The sequence below is a fragment of the Triturus cristatus genome, chromosome 4_2 (genome assembly GCF_964204655.1).
Source record: "Triturus cristatus chromosome 4_2, aTriCri1.1, whole genome shotgun sequence".
Classification (NCBI taxonomy): domain Eukaryota; kingdom Metazoa; phylum Chordata; class Amphibia; order Caudata; family Salamandridae; genus Triturus; species Triturus cristatus.
The window spans coordinates 900,206,843-900,228,717 of NC_140586.1; the positions used below are offsets into that span (position 1 = coordinate 900,206,843).

Genomic DNA, 21,875 nt, shown 5'->3' on the forward strand with positions numbered 1-21,875 from the left:
TAACTGCTTGCCTCTTATCTTCTAATCTCCATGAGAGGTTTAAATGTGACAATTGTACGAGGTCAGGAGCCTTGCTAGAGAATGTAGACATTTGGAATATTGGTGGTATATGGAACCCTGATTCCTAGACAGGATGTTGTGGTGTGGCAGACATCTTCAGTGTGTTGTAATTAGGGCTCCTGGTTTTATGGTATTTATATTTTTGACATTTCCGTCTGAATTTATCCATATATTTTTTGTGCTAAATTTACCTGTATTTATCTATATTGATTTTAGGTTTTGTGAAAAAAATGGAGCTGAAATGTGTATATATCTGCTTTTTTTTTTTTAACCAGTTAATGTGTACTCGTGCCTGAACGCCTGACCGGTATCATTGGTATTTACATGCTCAGATGGTAAAATATGCACTTGTAAGAAAATATGTCAATTTTAGTATCAGGTTTGTGCAAATCTACTGATGTTTAAGGCTCTTTACTAAAGTCCCTATATTTTTTTTTATACCCTTGCCTGTCAATCTGCCCAGGTATTGTCCTGGCAGTCATGACTGACAGCATTTAAAAATAAATCAAAAATAAATACAGACAGGAAAATAAATCTTTTTCTGTCTGTATTTATCAGTAAAAACGGAAATCAGGGCGCCTTGGTTGTAATGGACGTCTCCATCAGAAGAGAAAACCAGCTCCCTCACGCCCAGATGCATGCATTGGGAATCAGTGTGCTTGGATTGTTTGCATCTACTGAGAACCGGTGGGGCCAGCAGAATTGGCTGAAAAGGAAAACGTTACTTACCCTGTAAGCATCTGTTTGTGGCATGTAGTGCTGTAGATTCTCTTGCTCTGCATGCTACTGCCATCTAGTGTTAGGCACGGACATGAACAACTTGTTTTTCTTTGAAGAAGTCTTTCGAGTCATGATGTATAGCGACTCCTACCTTAACTGGTTGTGCGCATGGGCATCAACTCCATTGTTAGATTATTTTCCTGCACGGCGGGTGAGGATGAAGATGGAGGACGAGAATGCGTTAAGATGTCCATGGTAAAGGAAAAAAGTTAGAGAGAAAAAAAGATATCTCCAACAGCCGAAGGGGTACAGCGAGGAGGGTGGCACATGCAAATTGACAGCACAAACAGATGCTTACAGGGTACAATTTTCTGTTCGTGGCATGTATAGCTGTAGATACACATGCCCTTCACAGAATGTAAAGCAGTGGCCAGCCAGAGAAGGATTCAGAACATTAGAAATGTCCACTTGGGCATGCTGTTGTGCTAGGACATCCACACAGTAGGGTTTGGTGTTTACCAGGTGGCTCTACAGATTCCAGCTTTTCGGATGTTTCCCAGAAAAGCCATTGAGGCTGCTTTTTTACATGTAGAATTCGGCCTTGGAGGAGGGAGCTGCCTTTTGACTTTGGGATAGCAGGTTTGGACACACTTCACTTGCCAGCGAGCTATCCCTGCTTTTGAAATGGCTCTGCTTTTGTGTGGTTTTGAGTAGACGAAAACTAACTGTTGTGCCTTCTGAAACGGGTTTGTCCTATCAATGTAGTACGAGAGTCGTCTTTACGTCTAGTGTGTGAAGGTGATTGAGGTGAAAGGAGACATCACCTTAGGTAGAAACTTTGGGTTATTTCTAAGAACTACTCTATCAGCGTGAACCTTTAAAAGAGCTCCTCAAACATGGGGTCTATTGAGGACTAAGTTGAGATTCCAGGAGGGAGACGGGGGTGACCTAGGAGGGATAACCCTCTTAAGTGCTTCCATGAGAGCTTTAGTAACAAGAACTCAGAACAGGGAGGCGTGCTCCGTGATCAGTAAGTATGGTGCCATTGAATCTAAATGTTAAAGACTGGATATGTAAACCAGACCTGAGCCTTGCAAGTGAAACAAGTAGCAAACCGTGTTCTGCAATGTTGGCTTTAGCGGGTCAACATGTTTGGGTAGGCAGCAGTGGACAAACCTCTACCACTTAGCCATGTAGCAGGCCCGAGTAGTGGGGCGGAAAGCCTCCTTGAGGATCATCATGCACTCAGGGGGCAAATTCAGGTAACCAGACTCTGGGACTTCAGGAGCCATATAGCTAGGTTTAGCTGCCTGGAGCTGGGGTGCCTGGGAGTGCCCCGGTGTTGCGTTAGAAGGTCTGGCCTATTGAGAGGTTGAAAAACAGGCAAATATCCCGGACCAATTTATTCATAGTGCATTGCCCATCGACTGTGGTGAGGAAACCTGGAGGCAGAGTTCGAGCATTTGACATTTTTGTCTTTGAACAGATCTAGGCAAAAAATGGTTCTGTTGGGAATTGATAAGCTTAGTTAAATATGCAATAAATGCTAATTCTTATTAAGAAAATATTCATTCACAGAGCGAAAAAAGTGTACACACATGAACAAGAGGATTCAGAAATTAAATTATTTTTTACTCTATAATCAGTGTTCGGAAATTTTTCTCTCAAAAAGGTGTGCATTTACAGGTCTGACCAACCATAATACAAATACAACATAGAAACTTCAGTGCTTACATATACTCATTGACATAAAATCACATTTACCATATATACGAATAACAGAAATAACAAAAATAAAATAATACAGACAAAGTCCAAAATCAAGAGCATTAACCACAATTGGACATGATTTCCTAATTCTGATTGTGGAAGTGCGTGGACAATTTGGACAGAGTACGTCGACGTTTCGACCCTATATAGTAGTGCTGGGTTGTGTGCATCTAGAGCGGGTCTTCCTCAGGACAAAAAGTTGGGCTGGCTGCCTGGAGTCAGATTTGTATAGGATTTTAATTTCCTTATCTCTCATTAGAGATGTCAGCCGACATCTGAATTAATCAGGAATTCTTTACAGTCAATTATTCAACTGGCAAAGAGTGGTGCCGTCAAAACGATCGCCACTTAATAGTTTTCTCCGCAAAGACGTCTGTGTCCGTCTCACGCTCTGCGAAAAAAGTGTACACACATGAACAAGAGGATTCAGAATTCAGGAATTCTTTACAGTCAATTATTCAACTGGCAAAGAGTGGTGCCGTCAAAACGATCGCCACTTAATAGTTTTCTCCGCAAAGACGTCTGTGTCCGTCTCACGCTCTGCGAAAAAAGTGTACACACATGAACAAGAGGATTCAGAAATTAAATTATTTTTTACTCTATAATCAGTGTCCGTCTCACGCTCTGCGTGAGACGGACACAGACGTCTTTGCGGAGAAAACTATTAAGTGGCGATCGTTTTGACGGCACCACTCTTTGCCAGTTGAATAATTGACTGTAAAGAATTCCTGATTAATTCAGATGTCGGCTGACATCCCTAATGAGAGATAAGGAAATTAAAATCCTATACAAATCTGACTCCAGGCAGCCAGCCCAACTTTTTGTCCTGAGGAAGACCCGCTCTAGATGCACACAACCCAGCACTACTATATAGGGTCGAAACGTCGACGTACTCTGTCCAAATTGTCCACGCACTTCCACAATCAGAATTAGGAAATCATGTCCAATTGTGGTTAATGCTCTTGATTTTGGACTTTGTCTGTATTATTTTATTTTTGTTATTTCTGTTATTCGTATATATGGTAAATGTGATTTTATGTCAATGAGTATATGTAAGCACTGAAGTTTCTATGTTGTATTTGTATTATGGTTGGTCAGACCTGTAAATGCACACCTTTTTGAGAAAAATTTCCGAACACTGATTATAGAGTAAAAAATAATTTAATTTCTGAATCCTCTTGTTCATGTGTGTACACTTTTTTCGCTCTGTGAATGAATATTTTCTTAATAAGAATTAGCATTTATTGCATATTTAACTAAGCTTATCAATTCCCAACATAACCATTTTTTGCCTTTATCACAAATGCCCAGGTTCTGAGGGTTACTGGGTTACCCCATTATCTTTAATGTTTGAACAGATCTAGGTCGGGAAACCCCAAATGCCAAAAATAGGGGAGCAGGATTTCGAGCTGGAGTTCTCGCGCATGGACGTGCTGCTGCATCCTGCCGTGCAGGTCTACAAAGTCATTGTCCATTCCTGGAAACTAATCCGCTAGCAAGTGAAACCTGTGCTGGATCGCCTAGCACTAAATTTGCTGCACTAACGCCGACGGTAGGGAAGAGTGCGTGCCCCCCTGTTTCTGTAGGCAGCACAAGGCTGTCATGTTGTCTGCTTTGGTCAGGACTGTTGTGGTCCACATGGCAGACAAAGGCCTTGAGAGCCAATTGAACTGCCAACAAACCCAGGTAGTTTATGTGAAGTCTGTTGCAGGGGAGTCCACAAACCCTCAACAGTTGCGGCCACCGGCGATGAGAGACTGCCACTGCCAGACATTTGGAGAAGACTCTGGGCGCGGTGGTAATCCAGAAAGGCAGAACTTTGAACTGCAAGGGCTGTGCACTTACCATGAATCTGTGGGAGCGGCGATGTGCAGGGTGGATCAGGATGTGGAAATAAGTCATTCTTCAAGTCGAGAGCGGTCACAAAGTCACCTTTGCCGCAGTGATGGTATGACGTCCTGGGGTGTGACCATGAGGAAATGCTCCAACAGAATTTGCTTGTTGAGGGGTCAGGGGTCTGTAATTGGCCTCCGGGATCTGTATTTCTCAGAGAATGGGGAGTACAGGGAGCCCACTCCGCCGCGTTGTTGTGGCCGAACTGACCATCGTTCCTCTGAGTAAGAGAGCATCCACCTCCTCTTGGAGGAGCCTCTGGTGTTGGGGGGGAACAGGAGTGTTTGCGGGTGATATATTTAGTAGTGGGGCAATGAGCTCCAGGCAAAAGCCCTGCTCTACAATGGACAGGACCCACTGGTCTGAGGTGATTTTTCACCATTGTGGAAGGAACCCCTGCAGATGTCCTCGGACAGGTGCTGTGTGATCGGGGATAGCAGAGGGAGTCACTGCTTAGCGGGGGAAGATCCCTTGGCTGTGCCACCTCTACCTCAGCCTTTGTTTCCCCTCTAGGGGTCAGTGGAATATCCTCTGGAGGTCTGGGGTGCTGCTCTCACTAGAAGGAGGAAGCCTCCGTGGAGGTAACCTTCACACAGTCATGAAATTATGAGCAGCAAAAAGTGGAATGGGCGATGGAGACCGGAGATCACTCACTGCTTTGGCCGTACCAGTGTCCTTTATTTCCTCCAGCATCTGATCAACTTGTGGGCCGAAGAGGCATTCGCCATCAAACAGCATGTTGATCAGATGCTGCTGGATTTCTGGCTTAAAGCTAGAGTTATGTAACCAAGCATGCCTGTGGATTAGGATGCTGGAATGGATGCCCCGGGCAGCGGTGTCGGCCGCATCCAGCGCACACCTCTGGAGCCAGTCTGCCCTTCAGAGACAATCTTCTACGGCCGCTCTCAGTATTGGTCGGGGAGATACTGTATAGTATGATCTTCCCCTTTTCCTCCCACTGGGCATGGCCATACCCCGCCAATAACCCCAAAGCATTAGAGATACGCCAATGAGTCACTGATTGCGAGTCAATTCTCTTCCTCACCGCCGTGATCTTTTTACTTTCCTTGTAAGAGGGCTAGACATCCCCAGTGTCCTGAATGCTGGCCTCTTTCTGGGCGGCATGCCCCACCACAGAATCTGGCAGGAGCTGGCCTCTAATGTAGAGTGGGTCAGAAGGAGAGGGCTTACATTTTTTGTCAACCCTCAGGGTGACAACCCTGGCCTCGACTGGGTCCTTAAATACCTCCTGCTTAGGTTTAAGCATTCCCCTAAGCATAGGCAAGAATTGAGTGGCACGCTGGGTGTGGAAGAGCGCCTCCACAAATTAGTCGTCCTCTTCTGGTGCGGTGTGTAAGTCTACCTTGTGACAAGTGGCTGACAAGTGGCTGCCCTGTGGATAACCTCATGATATGAGGTGGTATCATCAGGACGGGAACGCTTGTCAGGGTACAGGACAGGGTCATTTGCACGTGGGGGGGGGGCACATGCGTGGACGACAACCCCATAATCATCCCAACGGTCATCCTGGGCTTCCCGTTGTACGGAGCGTCATAGGAATCAAAGGGTGGGCGGCTTCCCCCCATAAGATGAATGTGTAGATCCCTGTGGTGAAAACGGAAACCCCTTTGGTGGTGAAGGGGGAGGAGGAGTTTGAGATGGTGGAGGTGGTTGAGGAGGAAAGTGAGGACAAAGAGATGGAAAAGCAGGTCTTGGGGCAGCAGACTGGTGCCCCTGTTTTGGCGTTTCTTCTGCTTTGGAGGTGGTGGGGCTTCCAACACCAGGTGCTCTTCAAAAGTGAGCTTCCTCTTGCAGGGAAGAGTCTCCTGCACCTGTGGTGCGGGCTCGGCACTGATTTTGCCAGGTGTGAAAATGGACAAACAGCCCTCACGGCCTAGAGTCCAACTCCTCTCGAAGTCGCTGTAAGATAGGTAGCTTCTGAACTTCGGAGTCTGCCTTTGATGGGCGACTGGACGCCAAAGTCTGTTTTGGCTTCAAGGCAGTTTTCCATGCCAACCGTTGTTTCAGCTCCAAGGAGTACTTTGAGGCGATGTCAAGTCACCCAAGGGCACTGTTGGAGCTTTTGGCATCGAGGAGGGACAGGTCGCATGCAGCTGGCTCGGTGTCGGAGCCATCTCAGAAGCCTAAGATGGGTGTCGGCCAAGGCTGGGAGGTTGTATCCAGAGTTTGGGCTCGATGCTTGTCCCCCGGAGAGGCAGTGAGTGCCTTGGTGTACACTGGAACTCACAGTAGTTGTCTTATGGCGCTGGGCTGACATCAGCTGGGGATCTTGGACCTCAGAGTTTGACAGCGATTCAGGTTTAGGGCTGAATGATGTGGCCTGTTCAACATCTCCATCTTTTTCAACATCTTCCCCGAAGATGTCGGGGGTATCACCGTAACGATGTTGCTCCATGGCACGCTAAGCAAGTCAACATAAACGATGATTCTGAATTGTCTTTTTGGACTGGAATGCAAGGCAGGTGGAGCAGGAGCCCACGTTATGCTCTCGAGACAGGCATAGGTTGTAGACCATGTGTTGATCTGCCCACGAGTACTTCAAATGGTACTGTGGACAGTAACAAAAGGCTGTCTTTTCCATCATGGTTCTAGAATTCTCAAGTGCAAGACTCGACGGTAGAAGCCCGAAAGGGCTAAAGCCCCATGTGGGATGCCAACAAAATGGACGACGGGATTCGATTGAGGGACCATAACATTAAGAGACATTGGGGCACCGAAACGTTGCGCGAAAATTTATCATTTCTTACCGGTCGGTGTAGTTTTGCAGCTTTAAGAATTTTCTTGTTTGACATGCTGTGCATTATTCCACCACTTAGTGGTTGGGTCTGGAATTCTCCCTAAAAAACGTTGTCCTTCTATGCTTTTTGATTTTGGAGGACATTGATGGACCTCCATTTGGTGTCCCTTTGTGACATTGTCACCACCTTTGGTCGTCATCTCAGATTATTTTTTTTTGTATGCGGTTCCCTCCTTTTATCTTCTTGGCATAGGTGGGTGGGTAAGACAGGTAAGAAACTATACTTTTTGCAGCATGAATCTTTTCTAGATTCGCATCCTGTGCTTAGATTTTGTAGCGGTTTGTTACAGTGGTGGTGGATTGAAGATGAGCATCGATTTGAAAATGGATTTGGTGAGGCCTTTTTCCTACTTGTGCTTCCTTGTTCATCTGAATAGCTACACAATTGTCTTGTGAACGTGTGCACTGATGCCCATGTTCTGCCACACAAATGTCTTGTAATGGAAAATTTGCTAGGAAAGCAATGGCTGCTCCTTTCTCTCTTGCTGAGTGTGCACCAGGAGTGTTTTGTAGTGTCTCTCCTGCACTCGTGACACAGCTGTGTAGCTTGTGCTATCCATCTTCCAATTGTGTTCTTAGAAACTGGTCTTCCTAGAAAACTATTTGCAAATGACACAAAGAGCTGTTCTTTGGTTTTTTCGATGTCATACATTACCACACGTCTTGGGTCCAAAGTGTGTAATGTTCTCTCTCCGTACATCTATGGTTTCTGAAAGAAACTTGGTATCTGTACACTTTGTTTCATTTGTAACTGTAAGATAACCTTTGGCATGAACTGCGGGTCGGTTTTTATGACAATTCTGTGAACTTGGAAATGAGGCTATTATAAGGTGAGCGCTTGTAATTCACTAACTGCGTATTGATGTTATGGCCACTAAAAGGCAGTCTTTACTGTGAACATTTGTAATGTAGCCTTGTGTAATCATTCAAAAGGTACCTTCATCAATTGTGTGAGCACTATACTTAAATCACATGTGGGTACATTTTCTGGAGGTGCACTTTTTGCTCCTTCTAGGCACCACTTAACTGGTGCTGTGAAGAAACCTCTCCAATGTGGCCCCTTGTGTATGCCACTTTTGCTGCTAAAAAAACATTTAAAGATGCATAAGTCAGCTTACAGTCTAGAAGAAGTGTTCAGTACTTTAGCACGGTCTTATTTACTGTGTTCTACCGTAATCATCCTTTCCTTAAGACACCTGAGTGAGTATTTTTTCCATTTAGCCATATTACACTTTCTAGTTGTTGGTTTCTTGCCTCTCTTAAGACCGCCATTGTCCTTTCCGGTAACTTCAGGTGTCCAAATTCTAAGCCTTTAGGAGCCATGCTGCCAAAGACGCCAGTTCTGGGTTAAGCACCCTTCCTTCTTGCATTGACAACAGATCTCGCCTGACTGATAATTTGTAACTACACCCCTGGGATAGTTCTATTAGTTTAGAGAACAAAGTCTGTCTCGCCCACTGGTGCAATTAGTATCGGGATCATGCAGCTAATCTTGCATTTGCTGATGACTCTGAAGTAGTGGTATCAGTGTACGCAAATCACCCTAACCAATCTATCGACAGTGCACCCCCCCATGGACTGGTGATAATGTCTGCAGGCAAAGCGTTGGCATTTCACGTTCTGTGGTGTTGCAAATAGATTTATTTCTGGTGTTCTCCATTTCTGAAAGATCCTCTTGAGTACTATTTGATTCAGTTCACATTCGTGAGACCATGAGGCTTGTCTGCTCAATCTGTCTGCCTCGACATTCTCTGTTCCTGGTACATGGACTGCTACGATCTCCATCTTCCTTTGACTAGGCCAGTTCCACAGTACTGGTGCTAATCTTGACAGTGGTAAAGACTGCGCCCACCCTGTTTATGTAAAACATGGTGGCTGTGTTGTCCTTTTGGATCAATATTGGTTTTCCCCACAGCTCTTTTTGAAAGGCTTTTAAGGCTAGGAATACTGTCTTTAGTTCCAAGACGTTGATGTGTTATACTGCATCCTGCTCTTTCCAGACTCCCCTTACCTTAAGATTGTTCATGTGTGCTCCCCATGCCATCTGTGAGGCATCTGTTATGGTTGGAGTTGGTTGTGTAAATGTTCTTCCTTGTCTTATATGTGATCTGGTCCACCACGCTATCTCCTCCTCTATCCTTTACGTCACAACCACTAGATCATCCCAACTCCCGGTTACCTTTGACCATTGGTTTTGCAGCCATCCCTAAAATGGTCTCATGTGAAGTCTTGTGTTTGGTATCAACAGGATGCAGGAAGCCATCATTCCTAGTAGCTTCCCCACCATCCTCACTGCCAGAGCTTGACGCTTCCAGTACAGCTGTATTTTCTTCAACAGCGCTTCTGTTCCCTTCTCGCTGAAGAATACTTTCCACTAAATTGAATGTACCCTGGCCCCCAAGAACAGTTTCTCTTGTTCTGGTTCAGGAGTTGACTTCTCCATGTTTATTGAGAACCCTTCTGATTACTTGCCGACTGATCTTTGCATTTTTGTGTGAGTTTACGCTTACCAGCCAGTCGTTTAAGTAGGGATAACATGTATGCCTTGCCTTCGAAGGTACGCTGCTACTGCGGCTAGACACTTTGTGAATACTCTTGGTGCCAGTTTTAGTCTGAATGCCAGCACCTTGAATTGGTAGTGTATTTTGTCTACCACAAATCTGAGGAATTGTTTGTGGCCTGTGTTCATGGGAATGTGTGAATAAGTGTCCTTTAAATCTATTGTTGTCTTGTAATCCCCGACTTGCAGTTGTGGTATTACCTCTTGCAGGGTTGTCATTTTGAACATTTGCGTTTTTATACATTTGTTTAAAAATCTTTAGTCCTGTATTGATCGATGTGTTCCTTTGGAATTAGGAAATATGTGGAGTCGTTTTCTTTGTTTATTGCTATCTTTGGCCCTAATCTGTAGCATTCTTTGCCAACATTTCCTCTACTTCCTTGAGTAGACGGATGCCTCCTCTTTTGAATGCATCTTTCTCATTGGTCCCTTGCATGGAGGTGTCTTGTCTAATCCAATCAATATCTGTATTATATTTAAAACCCATTTGTCTGAAGTGATGGTCCTCTACTGCTGAAGGAGGTTCTTGATTCTGTCTCCTACTGGTGTTGAATGTAGACGTTCTTGATGTTCTATTTCCTGCACTCTTGTATGTTTGTTGTTCTGTTATTGCACTGGATGTTTGTAGCGTCCCCTTTCCGATCTTTGATAAGTCACCTATTTGCGGGTGTGCTCCTCCCATTTGTGGTTTCCTCTTCCACATGTGTGTCCGCGAAGGGACTGCCTTCCCTGCTGGTACAGCTAATTTTCTTGTTGTTGCTTTGACTGACTACCTCTCTGATATGTCGGTTGGTATGCCTGATGGGATGTACCAGGATGGAAGGTGCCCCTTCCTGTGGGTCTTCGCACGGGTACTGATCCCCTACGCATATTGCCTCTGAACTGCAGAGACCCCATCGACTTTGCTGTTTCGCTATCTTTTTTCAACTGATTCAGAGTCTTATTGGCCGCACTCCCGAATAGTTGTTTCCCTCTGAATGGTGCATTTATTGTGTTTGTACTTCAGGTTTAAAGCTTGAAATTCTCATCCAGGCACGGCGTCGCTCTGTAATGCCGATCATCATCTGCCTGCTTGAAGTATCAGCTGTATCCAGGGCAGGGTTTAACAAGTATTGGCGATGTTCTTGTAATCCTCGACAAGGTGTGCTGCCCTCCTTTGGAAATGCTCAGGGAGGTGTCTCACCGGTTCTTCTATTTCCTCCCAACGTTGGCAGGCATGACGATGGAGTAGTGTGTTAGAATTTGCAATACGCCACTGATTTGCCGCACTTCTTTCAACCTTCAACACATGAGGTCCATCCGCTTACTCTCCTTGTCTGGAAGAGGTCCTGTTGTGCTTGGGACACTAGCTCACTTCCTAGCAGTTGATATTATTGAATCTGCTGGAACTGTACCTTTTATGTAAGTTGGATCTTTGGAAGAGTTTATATTTCTTCCCTGCCATAGGAGTAACTGCTGTTCATGCTGCAGGCTCTTCAAATGCCCCCTTTCCTTGATCAAATACACTTCGGAGCATGGGCAAAAATAGATTCATTGATTGTGTCGGCAGGAGTCTCTCTAATAGAAACCATGATTGGGGGTTCTCCTCCCAACTGCACCCCATATTTCTCTGCTGCCTTCTTTATTACTAAGTTGTAAACCCCAATCCAGTTAGGTGGTGATGGTCTTGAAGGATAAAGGTCTACATCTTCAGGTGATCTGCTTGAAGGTCCTGCCATTGTGTCTCCTGGTACTCTAAAGCCTCAGAACCTTGGTAGATCTGTTCCTCCTCCTCTGCATAGACTATTTCTTCTTCTGGATCTTCTTGCGGTTCAGGAATTCAAGGTCACTATTTCCTCGAGACTTGTCACCTTGATCCTTTGATGTTGAAGACTTTGTTGGGATTCATACATTTTTCAGACTTTCGTCAAAGTCTTCGTTCTTTTGTAGAAGAATTGCCATGTTGGCCTTGAGCCGCCTTTTATTTCTCTTTATTTCGGCCGCTTGTTGTTCAATGTGGAGATTGTCGGGCTTTCTCTTCGTCGGCGAAGAGTCCTTATAAGACATGTCCAGAGCACCGTGTTGCTCTATTCTTGACCGCTCCTGTTTCAAGGTCTATGCGTCTTTTCTTTGACTGTCCTTCAACATCTTGGATTTTTCTGTGGTCTTTACCACTGCAGTGTTCTTTACCAAGGATTCAAGAGTACTTTTCTCTCTGGTGGTACCTGCGGTCATGGAGTACTTTTGACGCCGATGCATCCTTCAAGGATTTAGAGTCAGATTTTCGCAACTCAGGTAATGTCTTCAAGGACAATGGTTCTCTAACTTCAGCTTGAGATGTCTTCTTGTCCCCTTGTATGTCGACATCCATGATCTTCACCTCCATATCTCTTGGTCCTGCTGCGATATTCTCCTCTGTCGTTTGAGAGGCCCATGTCGCGCAGAGATGGGAGGGCTGTTGGCCCTGCATGTGATGGTGGGCTCTTCTCTACCGCTCTCTTACCCTCAAATTCTTCAGGGTAAGCGCTGAACAGGCGTTGCAGTCCTACTCCGGTGATCTACCGGCAGGCAGAGGTTGTAGACTAGGTGTTGGTCTTTTTGATCAAACTTATGGGGACAGTTTTTGCAAAACTGGAATGGTGTCTTCTCCATCACCACGTACAGGGAGCCCCATTACACACATCAATGAGAGTACCTTGCCATTCTAACAAAACTTCTCCGGTACCGTCTTCAGATATTTCCTGAACTACGGTCGACTTTCGGTGAACTTCTCTTGAATTTCTGGGAAAAAATTCTTCCAATTGTTGTAGAGCCTTCCGCATGCATACAGACTCAAAGGTGCAAAAAAAAAAAAAACTGAAGATGGCGACCAAAGGTGGGAGCTTCCAGAGAGGACACAAGGGGACACCAAATGGAGGTCTGTCGATGCCCACCAACAACAGAAAATGAAGAGTAGGACAATGTTTTTAAGGGATAATTCTGGGCCCGATCACTAGATAGCAGAATAATGCACAGCATGTGAATCCAGAAAAGATTCATGTTGCAAAAATACTGGGGACTGAGAAATCAAATAGGCTGACGAAGACCACCTTGCGGAGTCAACTCAGACCCCTGGTGAAGCACATCTGCCCCCGACGGCAGAAGTTAATTAACTATTGAGTCGATGCCCTTGCACATTATAAGTTAAAGAATTCACTATTCTTCGTGACACACAAAACTTCTTTTAAGAAAAACAAGGTATGTACGCCTGAAACCAAAACTAGATAGCACAAGTATGCAGAGCATGTGTACCTACAGCTAAACATACCACAAATGTTAAGACTCCAACCAATAGGAGTCTAGAGCAATGTCCTTGACCAGTGCAGAGGCCACCTGGATGTACAGTCAAGGTATTCCAGCTTTTTATGGGAATGTCTATTGATGGAAAACCTAGTGTAGTATTTACCGGGATAGATTTCACTCATGACTGATACTGAGTGCTGTGCTGAGATGATCACTCCAGTAAGTTCCTCTGCCAGGATGCAAAGGCTTCTCTAACACCCAGCAGTGACATCACTTGTGTTGTTTGTGATAGGACCTCTAGAGATCGCTAAGGGTCCTGGATCTTGCCGCCCCATCTCACTTCTGCCGGACTTCTGTGCTGGGCCTCGCTTCACTTTGACCTCCTCCAGCCAGTGCAGTCCTCTGCCCCAACACATGGTAGTTAGAGAGGGGCATGGGCCTTTTATAAAGTTGTCTCCAACATGGATTTACACCTGCACCCACTTCTTCCTCCAACTCAGTCCCAACAATGAATGCTTGCCCCAAATCCCTTGCTCCTGCCTCACCCTAGACTTCTCTTCCAGCCTGGTCATCATGACAATGGTGGCAGTCCTCTGCTCCCACACCATCCTCCAGAAGTCGCTAAGGGTCTCGGGCAGCGGTCCCTGAGTGGCGATGTAGGCATTCTGCTTCCTGTAGCCGTCAATGTAGTTGGCGTTGATATAGTCACTCCCGGGCACCCCTGAGGAAGACAGAAAGGAGCTGTGAGTTTGCAGCGGTAGTGAAACAAGCAAGGGAAAATCTGTTTATAGAAACTATGTGTGGAGTAGTGGAGGGTTAGGAAGAAGCAGGGCCAGGGGGAAGAAGAGATTCAAGACCCATCAAAGCCCCATTTGTAACCAATGTACCTCCAATATTCTGTGTCAGTGATCAAACCACAGATGGTAGTCATGAAAACACAGATTTCAGACCTTCAAAAGGTTGGTGCAGTAGGTGTGCGCCATCATAAAGAAGGCACCTTTGCTCACACTCTCTCTGGCACCGGATGGTCCGGCACAAGCCTACCAGTTATTTAGTTACCAGTGCTGTACTAAGGACAAGGTAACCGGGCATTGAGCAAATGTTGGGACATCATGGGCTGGCCTTTATAGAACAGAGCGTGTGCCATGTGATTCTCAGACTACCCACACACATGAGGCTTCTGTTCACACATCAACATACCCAGATTGTACAACTGGGGTCATGAAATGAAGAGATAAGAGGCAGAAAGAAGGCTGCCACCAGTTCATGGGTCAGGCATTCACAATGGTGAAACCTCGACTCTAGTCCGGGTACCAGCATTTAGTGCTTAAGGCGGACATTGTCCTGAACTCCAGGAGCACAACCAGCCTCCACCAGGTCCCCATCACCACAGATGGGCTGTGCCCATGAATCCAGTTCGGTTCAGTCCAGCATCCCAGCCAGGCTTCTACCGTGAACCAGGGACAGTCTATTACTGTAGGCGGGCAAGTTCTACCCGGGACCGAGCCAGGTTCTTCAAGGGACTTCAGTCTGGCTACACCCATGATCCTCGCTGTGTTTTATCATTCAATCGTGACACCAGCCAAGTAGGCTTCGAGTTGAATAGAAACCCTCCTGGCTGCTTTCCTCCTCCCACACAGACACGCACACACACACACACACACACACACACACACACACACTTTGGTTGGCTAAGTGCTGAGAGAGAGTCTCACAGCGCTAAGTAATTCTTTATAAAATATTTAGTGACAGAGGAAGTAAGCCAAGCCTAGGCTCCCGAGGAGGCTTTTACCAAGGAAGAGAATATTCAATTACACGAACCTTCCCTGGCGCTGGAATCACGACTGCTCCAGCGCAGCGGAGCCCGCCGCAGTGCAGACCAGGCAACAGCCCCCCCAGGGGGCTTCGCCAGCTCGCCGCTCTCTTGGAACCAGCCCCGGGGTTCAAAATGTGCAGGAGAGGGAGGTGGTGACGCAGGATCCATCGAATAGCTTAGGAACAGAATTGCTGCCTGGAAGCTACTGATACCACTGGCCTGCCGGTCCCGGAGGGGGCTGGGCAAGGCGTTATTTGTGTTTTGGGGGGTGCTTTAGACCGAGCTGGTCTACGATTACTAAATGCTGGCGTTGCTGCGATACAAATAAGGGGAGGCTCTTGCAGCTGGTACGCAAGCTGTGCTCATCACCAGTGTAAGAGCGCAGGGTCTTTGGGTCACAGTTATGGTATGCAATATATCTATTTAGTAAAGCGCAACGGATCACACCCAAGGGTGTATCTTGGTGCTCGGCCTCCACCTGGAACGCACCCAATCATTTAAAACAGCCAGGTCTTAAAGAGTTATTTAAATTGAACAAAATCTGCACAGCCGTGAAGGAAGCTTGGAAGCGGATTCCACGTCGTTGGGGCAGGGTATGGAAAGACTGCCTCCATATCTTGAGGCTCGGTGATAGGAACCAACAGCTCTTACCATCCGTGCTGGTGAGACCGCCCGATCTCGCAGCTGGTGCTCAGCTACTCCTATCAATCAATCAATCAATCAATCAAGGACACTTATAAAGCGCGCTACCTACCCGTAGGGTCTCAAGGCGCTGGGGGGGGGGGGGGGGTGCCGCTACTGCTCGAACAGCCAGGTCTTCAGCTTCTTCCTGAAGGAGAGGTGGTCTTGGGTCAGGCGCAGGTTGGTCGGGAGGGAGTTCCAGGTCTTGGCGGCCAGGTAGGAGAAGGACCTTCCTCCTGTAGTCGCTCTTCGGATGCGGGGGACGTCGGCGAGGGCGTGGTTGGCTGATCGGAGGTGGCGTTTGGGAGCGTAGAAGTTGACTCGGCTGTTGAGGTAGCTCGGGCCTTGGTCGTGTAGGGCTTTGTGTGCGTGGGTGAGGAGGCGGAAGGTGATTCTTTTGTTGACGGGAAGCCAGTGAAGGTCTCTCAGATGTCCGGAGATGTGGCTGGTTCGTGGGATGTCGAGGATGAGTCTGGCTGAGGCGTTCTGGATCCGCTGGAGTCTCTTCTGGAGCTTGGCGGTGGTACCGGCGTAGAGGGCGTTGCCGTAGTCCAGTCGGCTGGCGACGAGGGCCTGGGTGACGGTCTTCCTGGTCTCGGTGGGGATCCACCAGAAGATCTTCCGTAGCATGCGTAGGATGTTGAAGCACGCCGAGGAGACGTTGTTGACTTGCCTGGTCATGGAGAGGGAGGAGTCCAGGATGAAGCCCAGGTTGCGTGCATGGTCTGTCGGTTTGGGTGCGGTGCCCAGGGCGGGAGGCCCCCAGGAGTCGTCCCAGGCGGAGGGTGAGGAGCCCAGGATGAGGACCTCCGTCTTGTCCGAGTTCAGTTTCAAGCGGCTGGTCGTCATCCACTCGGCTACCTCTTTCATCCCTTCGTGCAGGTTGGCTCTGGCGGCGGCGGGGTCTTTGGTCAGGGAGAGGATCAGCTGGGTGTCGTCGGCGTAGGAGATTATGCTGAGGTTGTGTTTGCGTACGATGGCCGCGAGGGGGCTCATGTAGACGTTGAAGAGGGTGGGGCTCAGAGATGATCCTTGAGGGACGCCGCAGATGACTTCGGAGGCCTCTGACTTGTACGGTGGTAGGCGGACTCTCTGTGTTCTTCCGTCGAGGAAGGAGATGATCCATTCCAGCGCCTTGTCCTGGATGCCGATGTAGCTGAGGCGCCGTACTAGGGTGCGGTGGCAGACCGTGTCGAATGCCGCGGAGAGGTCTAGGAGGATGAGGGCCGCGGTTTCTCCGTTGTCCATCAGGGCTCGGATGTCATCGGTGGCGGCGATGAGGGCTGTCTCGGTGCTGTGATTGGCTCGGAAACCGGACTGTGAGGGGTCGAGGGATCCGTTCGTCTCGAGGAAGGCGGCCATCTGCTTGTTGACGGTCTTCTCGATGACTTTGGCAGGAAACGGGAGGAGCGAGATGGGGCGGTAGTTCTTGAGGTCGGTGGGGTCCGCTGTTGGTTTCTTGAGTAGAGCGCTGAGTTCGGCGTGTTTCCAGCTCTCAGGGAAGATGGTGGTGTCGAAGGATGTGTTGATGATGTCTCGCAAGTGGGGTGCGATGACAGCGTCGGCTTTGTTGAAGACGTGGTGAGGGCAGGGGTCGGTCGGTGATCCGGAGTGGATGGAGTTCATCGTGCGGATGGTGTCTTCGGTGCTGATCGGGGTCCAGGCGTGGAGGGTGGTGGTGGGGGGTGGTTGTTCGGTCATGGTGTGCGTTGGTTGGTTGTTGAAGCTGTTGTGTATGTCCGCGATCTTGTTGTGGAAGTATGAAGCGAGGGAGTTGCAGAGGTCTTGCGATGGGGTGATGTCGTTGTTTCCTGCGCTGGGGTTGGAAAGCTCTTTCACGATGTTGAAGAGTTCCTTGCAGTTGTGTGCGTTGTTGTCCAGCCGGTCCTTGAATGCTGTTTTCTTGGCGGCGCGGATCAGCTGGTGGTGTTTCCGGGTGGCAAGTTTGAAGGAGGTCCTGTTGTCCGGTGTCGGTTCCCTTCTCCAGACTTTCTCGAGGGCTCGGCAGTTCTTCTTGGAGCTCTTGAGTTAGTCGGTGAACCATGGGGCCTTCTTGCTGCCGGGTCTGCTAGGCGGGGTCCTCAGTGGGGCGAGTTCGTCTGCGCAGTTGCTGATCCACTTCGTGAGGTTGTCGGCGGCCTGGCTGGGGTTAGCTGAGCTGGCAGGAGGGTGCTGGCTCAGGGAGGTGGCGAGCTGGTCTGCTGTGATCTTGTTCCAGCTTCTGCGGGCGGCCTGTTGCTGGTGTTGGTGGGTCGTCGTTCTCTTGAAGGTGAAGTGGACGCAGCTGTGGTCCGTCCATTGAAGCTCTGTGGCGTGGCTGAAGTCGATGTCTGTGCTGGAAGAGAAGACTGCGTCGAGTGTGTGTCCGGCGAGGTGGGTGGGGGTGGACACCAGTTGCTTGAGTCCAAGGTTGGCGAGGTTGTCGAGCAGGGTGCTGGTGTTGCGGTCGTTGTTGTTCTCCAGATGGAAGTTGAGGTCTCCCAGGAGGATGTAGTCAGCGGAGGGGAGGGCATGCGGGCTGACGAAGTCGGCGATGTCCTCGCTGAATTGTGTGCGTGGTCCAGGGGGTCGGTAGATCAGGGTGCCTCTGAGGGTGGTGTTCGGGTTGGTGTGGATCTGGAAATGTAGGTGTTCGGCGCTGGTCAGGGTGTTGTCGGTGCTGGTCGTGAGACGGATGGTGTTCCTGTGGATGATGGCGATGCCTCCTCCCATCTGGTTGGCATTTCGGTCCCTCCGGACGATCTTGTAGCCCTCTGGGATAGCGATGTCGGGAGCTGAAGAGGCGTTCATCCAGGTCTCCGTGAGGAAGGCAACGTCAGGGGCTGTGGCGTCTAGAAGGTTCCAGAGTTCGATGGCGTGTCTGTGGACGGAGCGGGTGTTGAGCAGGATGCACTTGAGGTGGGTGCTGCTGGTGTTCGACTTGGCGGGTGCTGGTGCGAGGCTGGTCCGGATGCAGGAGAACTTGCAGGCGTGGCAGCTGAAAGGTCCGTGGGTACTTCGTGGAGTGGCTTGATGGCAATCTGGGAGTCGGCCGGTGTTGAGTGCGGTGAGGGTGGCGGCGGAGTACGTCAGGCGGGTCGGTCGGGGTCCTCGTCGTGGGCCAGGGGTCCTGGCACTGGGCGCGGTCCAGGCGCGGACGGGCGCAGACGGGCTTACCTTTGGCGCGCCTTCGGCGCACAATCGGCGCGCCCGCTGCGCGTGGCCGCTGCGCGTTCGCACGGTCGCCATTTAAGGCGAAGTGCGCGGGTGGGCGGAGCAGCTGGGAGGCGGGAGCGGGGAGGGTACAGAATAGAAAAAGGGGCGGGGAAAAGCGGCGGTGGCGGGAAGGGAGAGCGGAGGGCGGCGAGGTAGGCGGACAACAAGGAAGGAAAACCAAAACAAAGGCACAACGAAATAAATGAAAACAGGCACAAATTACAGTGAAAACAGTGACAACAAGGCAAAAACAACTACAGCGGAGGCAGCCGGCAGCCGGCAACGAGGCAGGCAGCGAGGCAGAGGGCAGGCGAGGGGCACACGCAGCAGCTGGTGGCCGTGCGGCGCGGGGGTGTCCCACAAGTGGGTCACACTCACCTGCGTCGCACGGTCGCCATTTAAGGCCAAGTGCGCGGGTGGGCGGAGCAGCTGGGAGGCGGGAGCGGGGAGGGTACAGAATAGAAAAAGGGGCGGGGAAAAGCGGCGGTGGCAGGAAGGGAGAGCGGACGGCGGCGAGGTAGGCGGACAACAAGGAAGGAAAACCAAAACAAAGGCACAACGAAATAAATGAAAACAGACACAAATTACAGTGAAAACAGTGACAACAAGGCAAAAACAACTACAGCGGAGGCAGCCGGCAACGAGGCAGGCAGCGAGGCAGAGGGCAGGCGAGGGGCACATGCAGCAGCTGGTGGCCGTGCGGCGCGGGGGTGTCCCACAAGTGGGTCACACTCACCTACTCCTACAAGCAGTTCTAGACAGGGTGATAGCTCTTATGACCAGAGTGAGTGGGGTCAGCATCTGACAAAACCAGGGCAGGTCAGGCTGCACGTTACTGCTGGACTTACCATCAATGGAGGTGAGGATGACGCGGGAATGGTCGTACGCAATTACATTCGCATAGCGATTCTTTGGCTTGTTCACTTCTAGGTTGGAGTTTTCCCAGGTGAACTGCTGTCCGGGGTCGATGGACTGAAAGACAAGGAAAAAGGCTCAGTCAAAACATATGAGAGAAGGAGTATGCACAAAGGGGGATTCAAAGCACCTCTATAGAGACACAACCAGCACAAAGGGGGATTCAAAGCACCTCTATAGAGAGACAAACACAAAGGGGGATTCAAAGCACCTCTATAGAGAGACTAACAGCACAAAGGTGCATCCACAGCATCTCTAGAGAGACAACAGATAGCACAGATGTGAGCCCAAAGTACCCAACAGCAGAATTAAAACGAATGGAAACTTCATCATAAGATAGCACAAAGTAGCAAGTCATGCAGGGGAGAAAGCGGAGCGGTGTGCAAGAAGTCTTGGAGTAAGAGATTCAGTCACTGGGGCTGGGAAGGGCAACATCTAGATTATGGTGTCCAGTTCCGGAGGCCACATTAGGAACTCTGGGTCCAGTTCTGAAGTCCAAACTTGGATCCCTGTATCTAGCTATGGAAGCCAGAACAGGAACACACTGCTTCACTCTGGAAGCCTCATCTGGAACACTTTCCAGGTCTGGAAACCACATCTGGAGCAATTTCTGGCTTGTCGTCTGCAATTTGAGTAGTGCGGTTCCACAGGACCCACTGGGAGAACTGGTCCAGCAGTGGAGGCCTCATGTCAATCTGCAGAAGGATACAGGGATGCTGCAGGCACAGGAGAGGAGACAGAGACCGATGTTCTACCAATCAGGAACATGCAATGAACGGGGGAGGGGTATGAGGCACTTGAACCCATTAGAAGAATAAATAGAAGAGGGAGACTGAGTCATCAGAGGGAGACTGAGTCACCGGAGGGAGATATTTAAATTCTGAGCGGTGTAAATCTATTACAAAAGGGGGGGGGGGGGGGGGGGAGAGATGTACATGTCACAGGGGAATGGATTTCCAGTAGAGGAGGCGAGGGCTCTAAATTAAAGGGTCGAGAGATAACTCGTGTCGGAAGAGCGTCTGGGGCAATATTAGAAATGTGTTAAGACGGAGAGCAATACAAATATACGGAGTCACCTTCAAGCAGGAACAGCGAAGACACAGCCAATGACAGGGCCCTAGAGTGGCCTGGTCAGACAAAGGGGATTGTGCGAGTGATGAAACGGGGGACTTCCACACAAGGCTCCGGTCTTTCTCCAGAGAGAACATTAATCACCGGAGTTATCGTGACATTTTTATTGATGCTTGAAAATTGCTGGGTCAAGAAACGTGGCAACAGGTGCTTTGAAAAGAATAAAGATGGCGTCAGCACCCGGTGCGGGGGCACCGATCGCACCGCCCAAGAAGCGGCCCTGTCCCAGGCGGAAGCGATGTGCGCCCTCAGTGCTAGTTCAGCTCAGATCCCCCTTTTAAAGTGCACCAGCGCCATTCGGCTACTTCTGGTGTATGCCACTGCAGTACCAGAAGAAGCCCACATGGTAGCGCTCAGACTCCATCGTAGAGCCAGTCTGAGCAGCGTGCCAGATGAGGCCGCACTGAGGCTCGTTTCAACGCATTAATTCAAGGCTGTAAATCCTGTCTGAGCTGCACTCTGTGCTCTAAAAAAGAAATACTCCTCTGCAGAGGGCATTAAGGAGGACGAGGGGTAAAGTGTGTGTACGTGGAGGGGCGGGGAAGGGGCCTTTACTGTACCTCGTCTGTATATTCCATTTCCACCAGAAAGGATCTGCGCTCCGCGAGACCCCTCAACCCGGGATCGGGGTTATTTACGTGTTGGCGCGAACTGCGGCATTGTGGGAAATTCTCAAATCCATCACCAGCCCATTAGCCTGGGAAAACTACTATGAAGAGAGTCATCAAGAGTCTGGAGGGTGGGATGGGACGTCACCTTCACAGGACTGGGAGGGGGCGGGAAAGGGATAAGGAAAGAGGGGTTCGGTGGGGGAAGGGGCATACAAAAGGAGCCACAGGTGACAAACCGCAATGAGAGCCGGAGCTGTGGGTTTATTTGTAAGGGGTTTATTTATTTTCTCACCGAGCCTACCCGACAGCTCATTGTCACATGTGTAGTGAGGATGGGGGAGCGGGGGGGGGGGGCACAGAGACACTTCCCTCTCACTCCCTCTGTCACCTAATAGTTGTGCGAGACCTCCCTCTGGGAGCGAGAGCTCGGTGCAGCAACGCGGG

General features: G+C 49.3%; 1 protein-coding gene across 6 annotated transcripts in view; it reads right to left on the reverse strand.

Annotated features, from left to right (window-relative positions):
- Positions 1-21,875, reverse strand: part of PTPRF (protein tyrosine phosphatase receptor type F) — a 746,312-nt gene that overhangs the window by 35,563 nt on the left and 688,874 nt on the right. For all 6 annotated transcript variants that reach the window (XM_085602951.1, XM_085602956.1, XM_085602955.1 and 3 more), the window contains 2 exons: positions 19,623-19,746; positions 13,628-13,803 (listed from right to left, as the gene is read on the reverse strand). In XM_085602951.1, the coding sequence (XP_085459077.1) occupies positions 13,628-13,803; positions 19,623-19,746 (300 nt within the window). The remainder of the gene's footprint in view (positions 1-13,627; positions 13,804-19,622; positions 19,747-21,875) is intronic.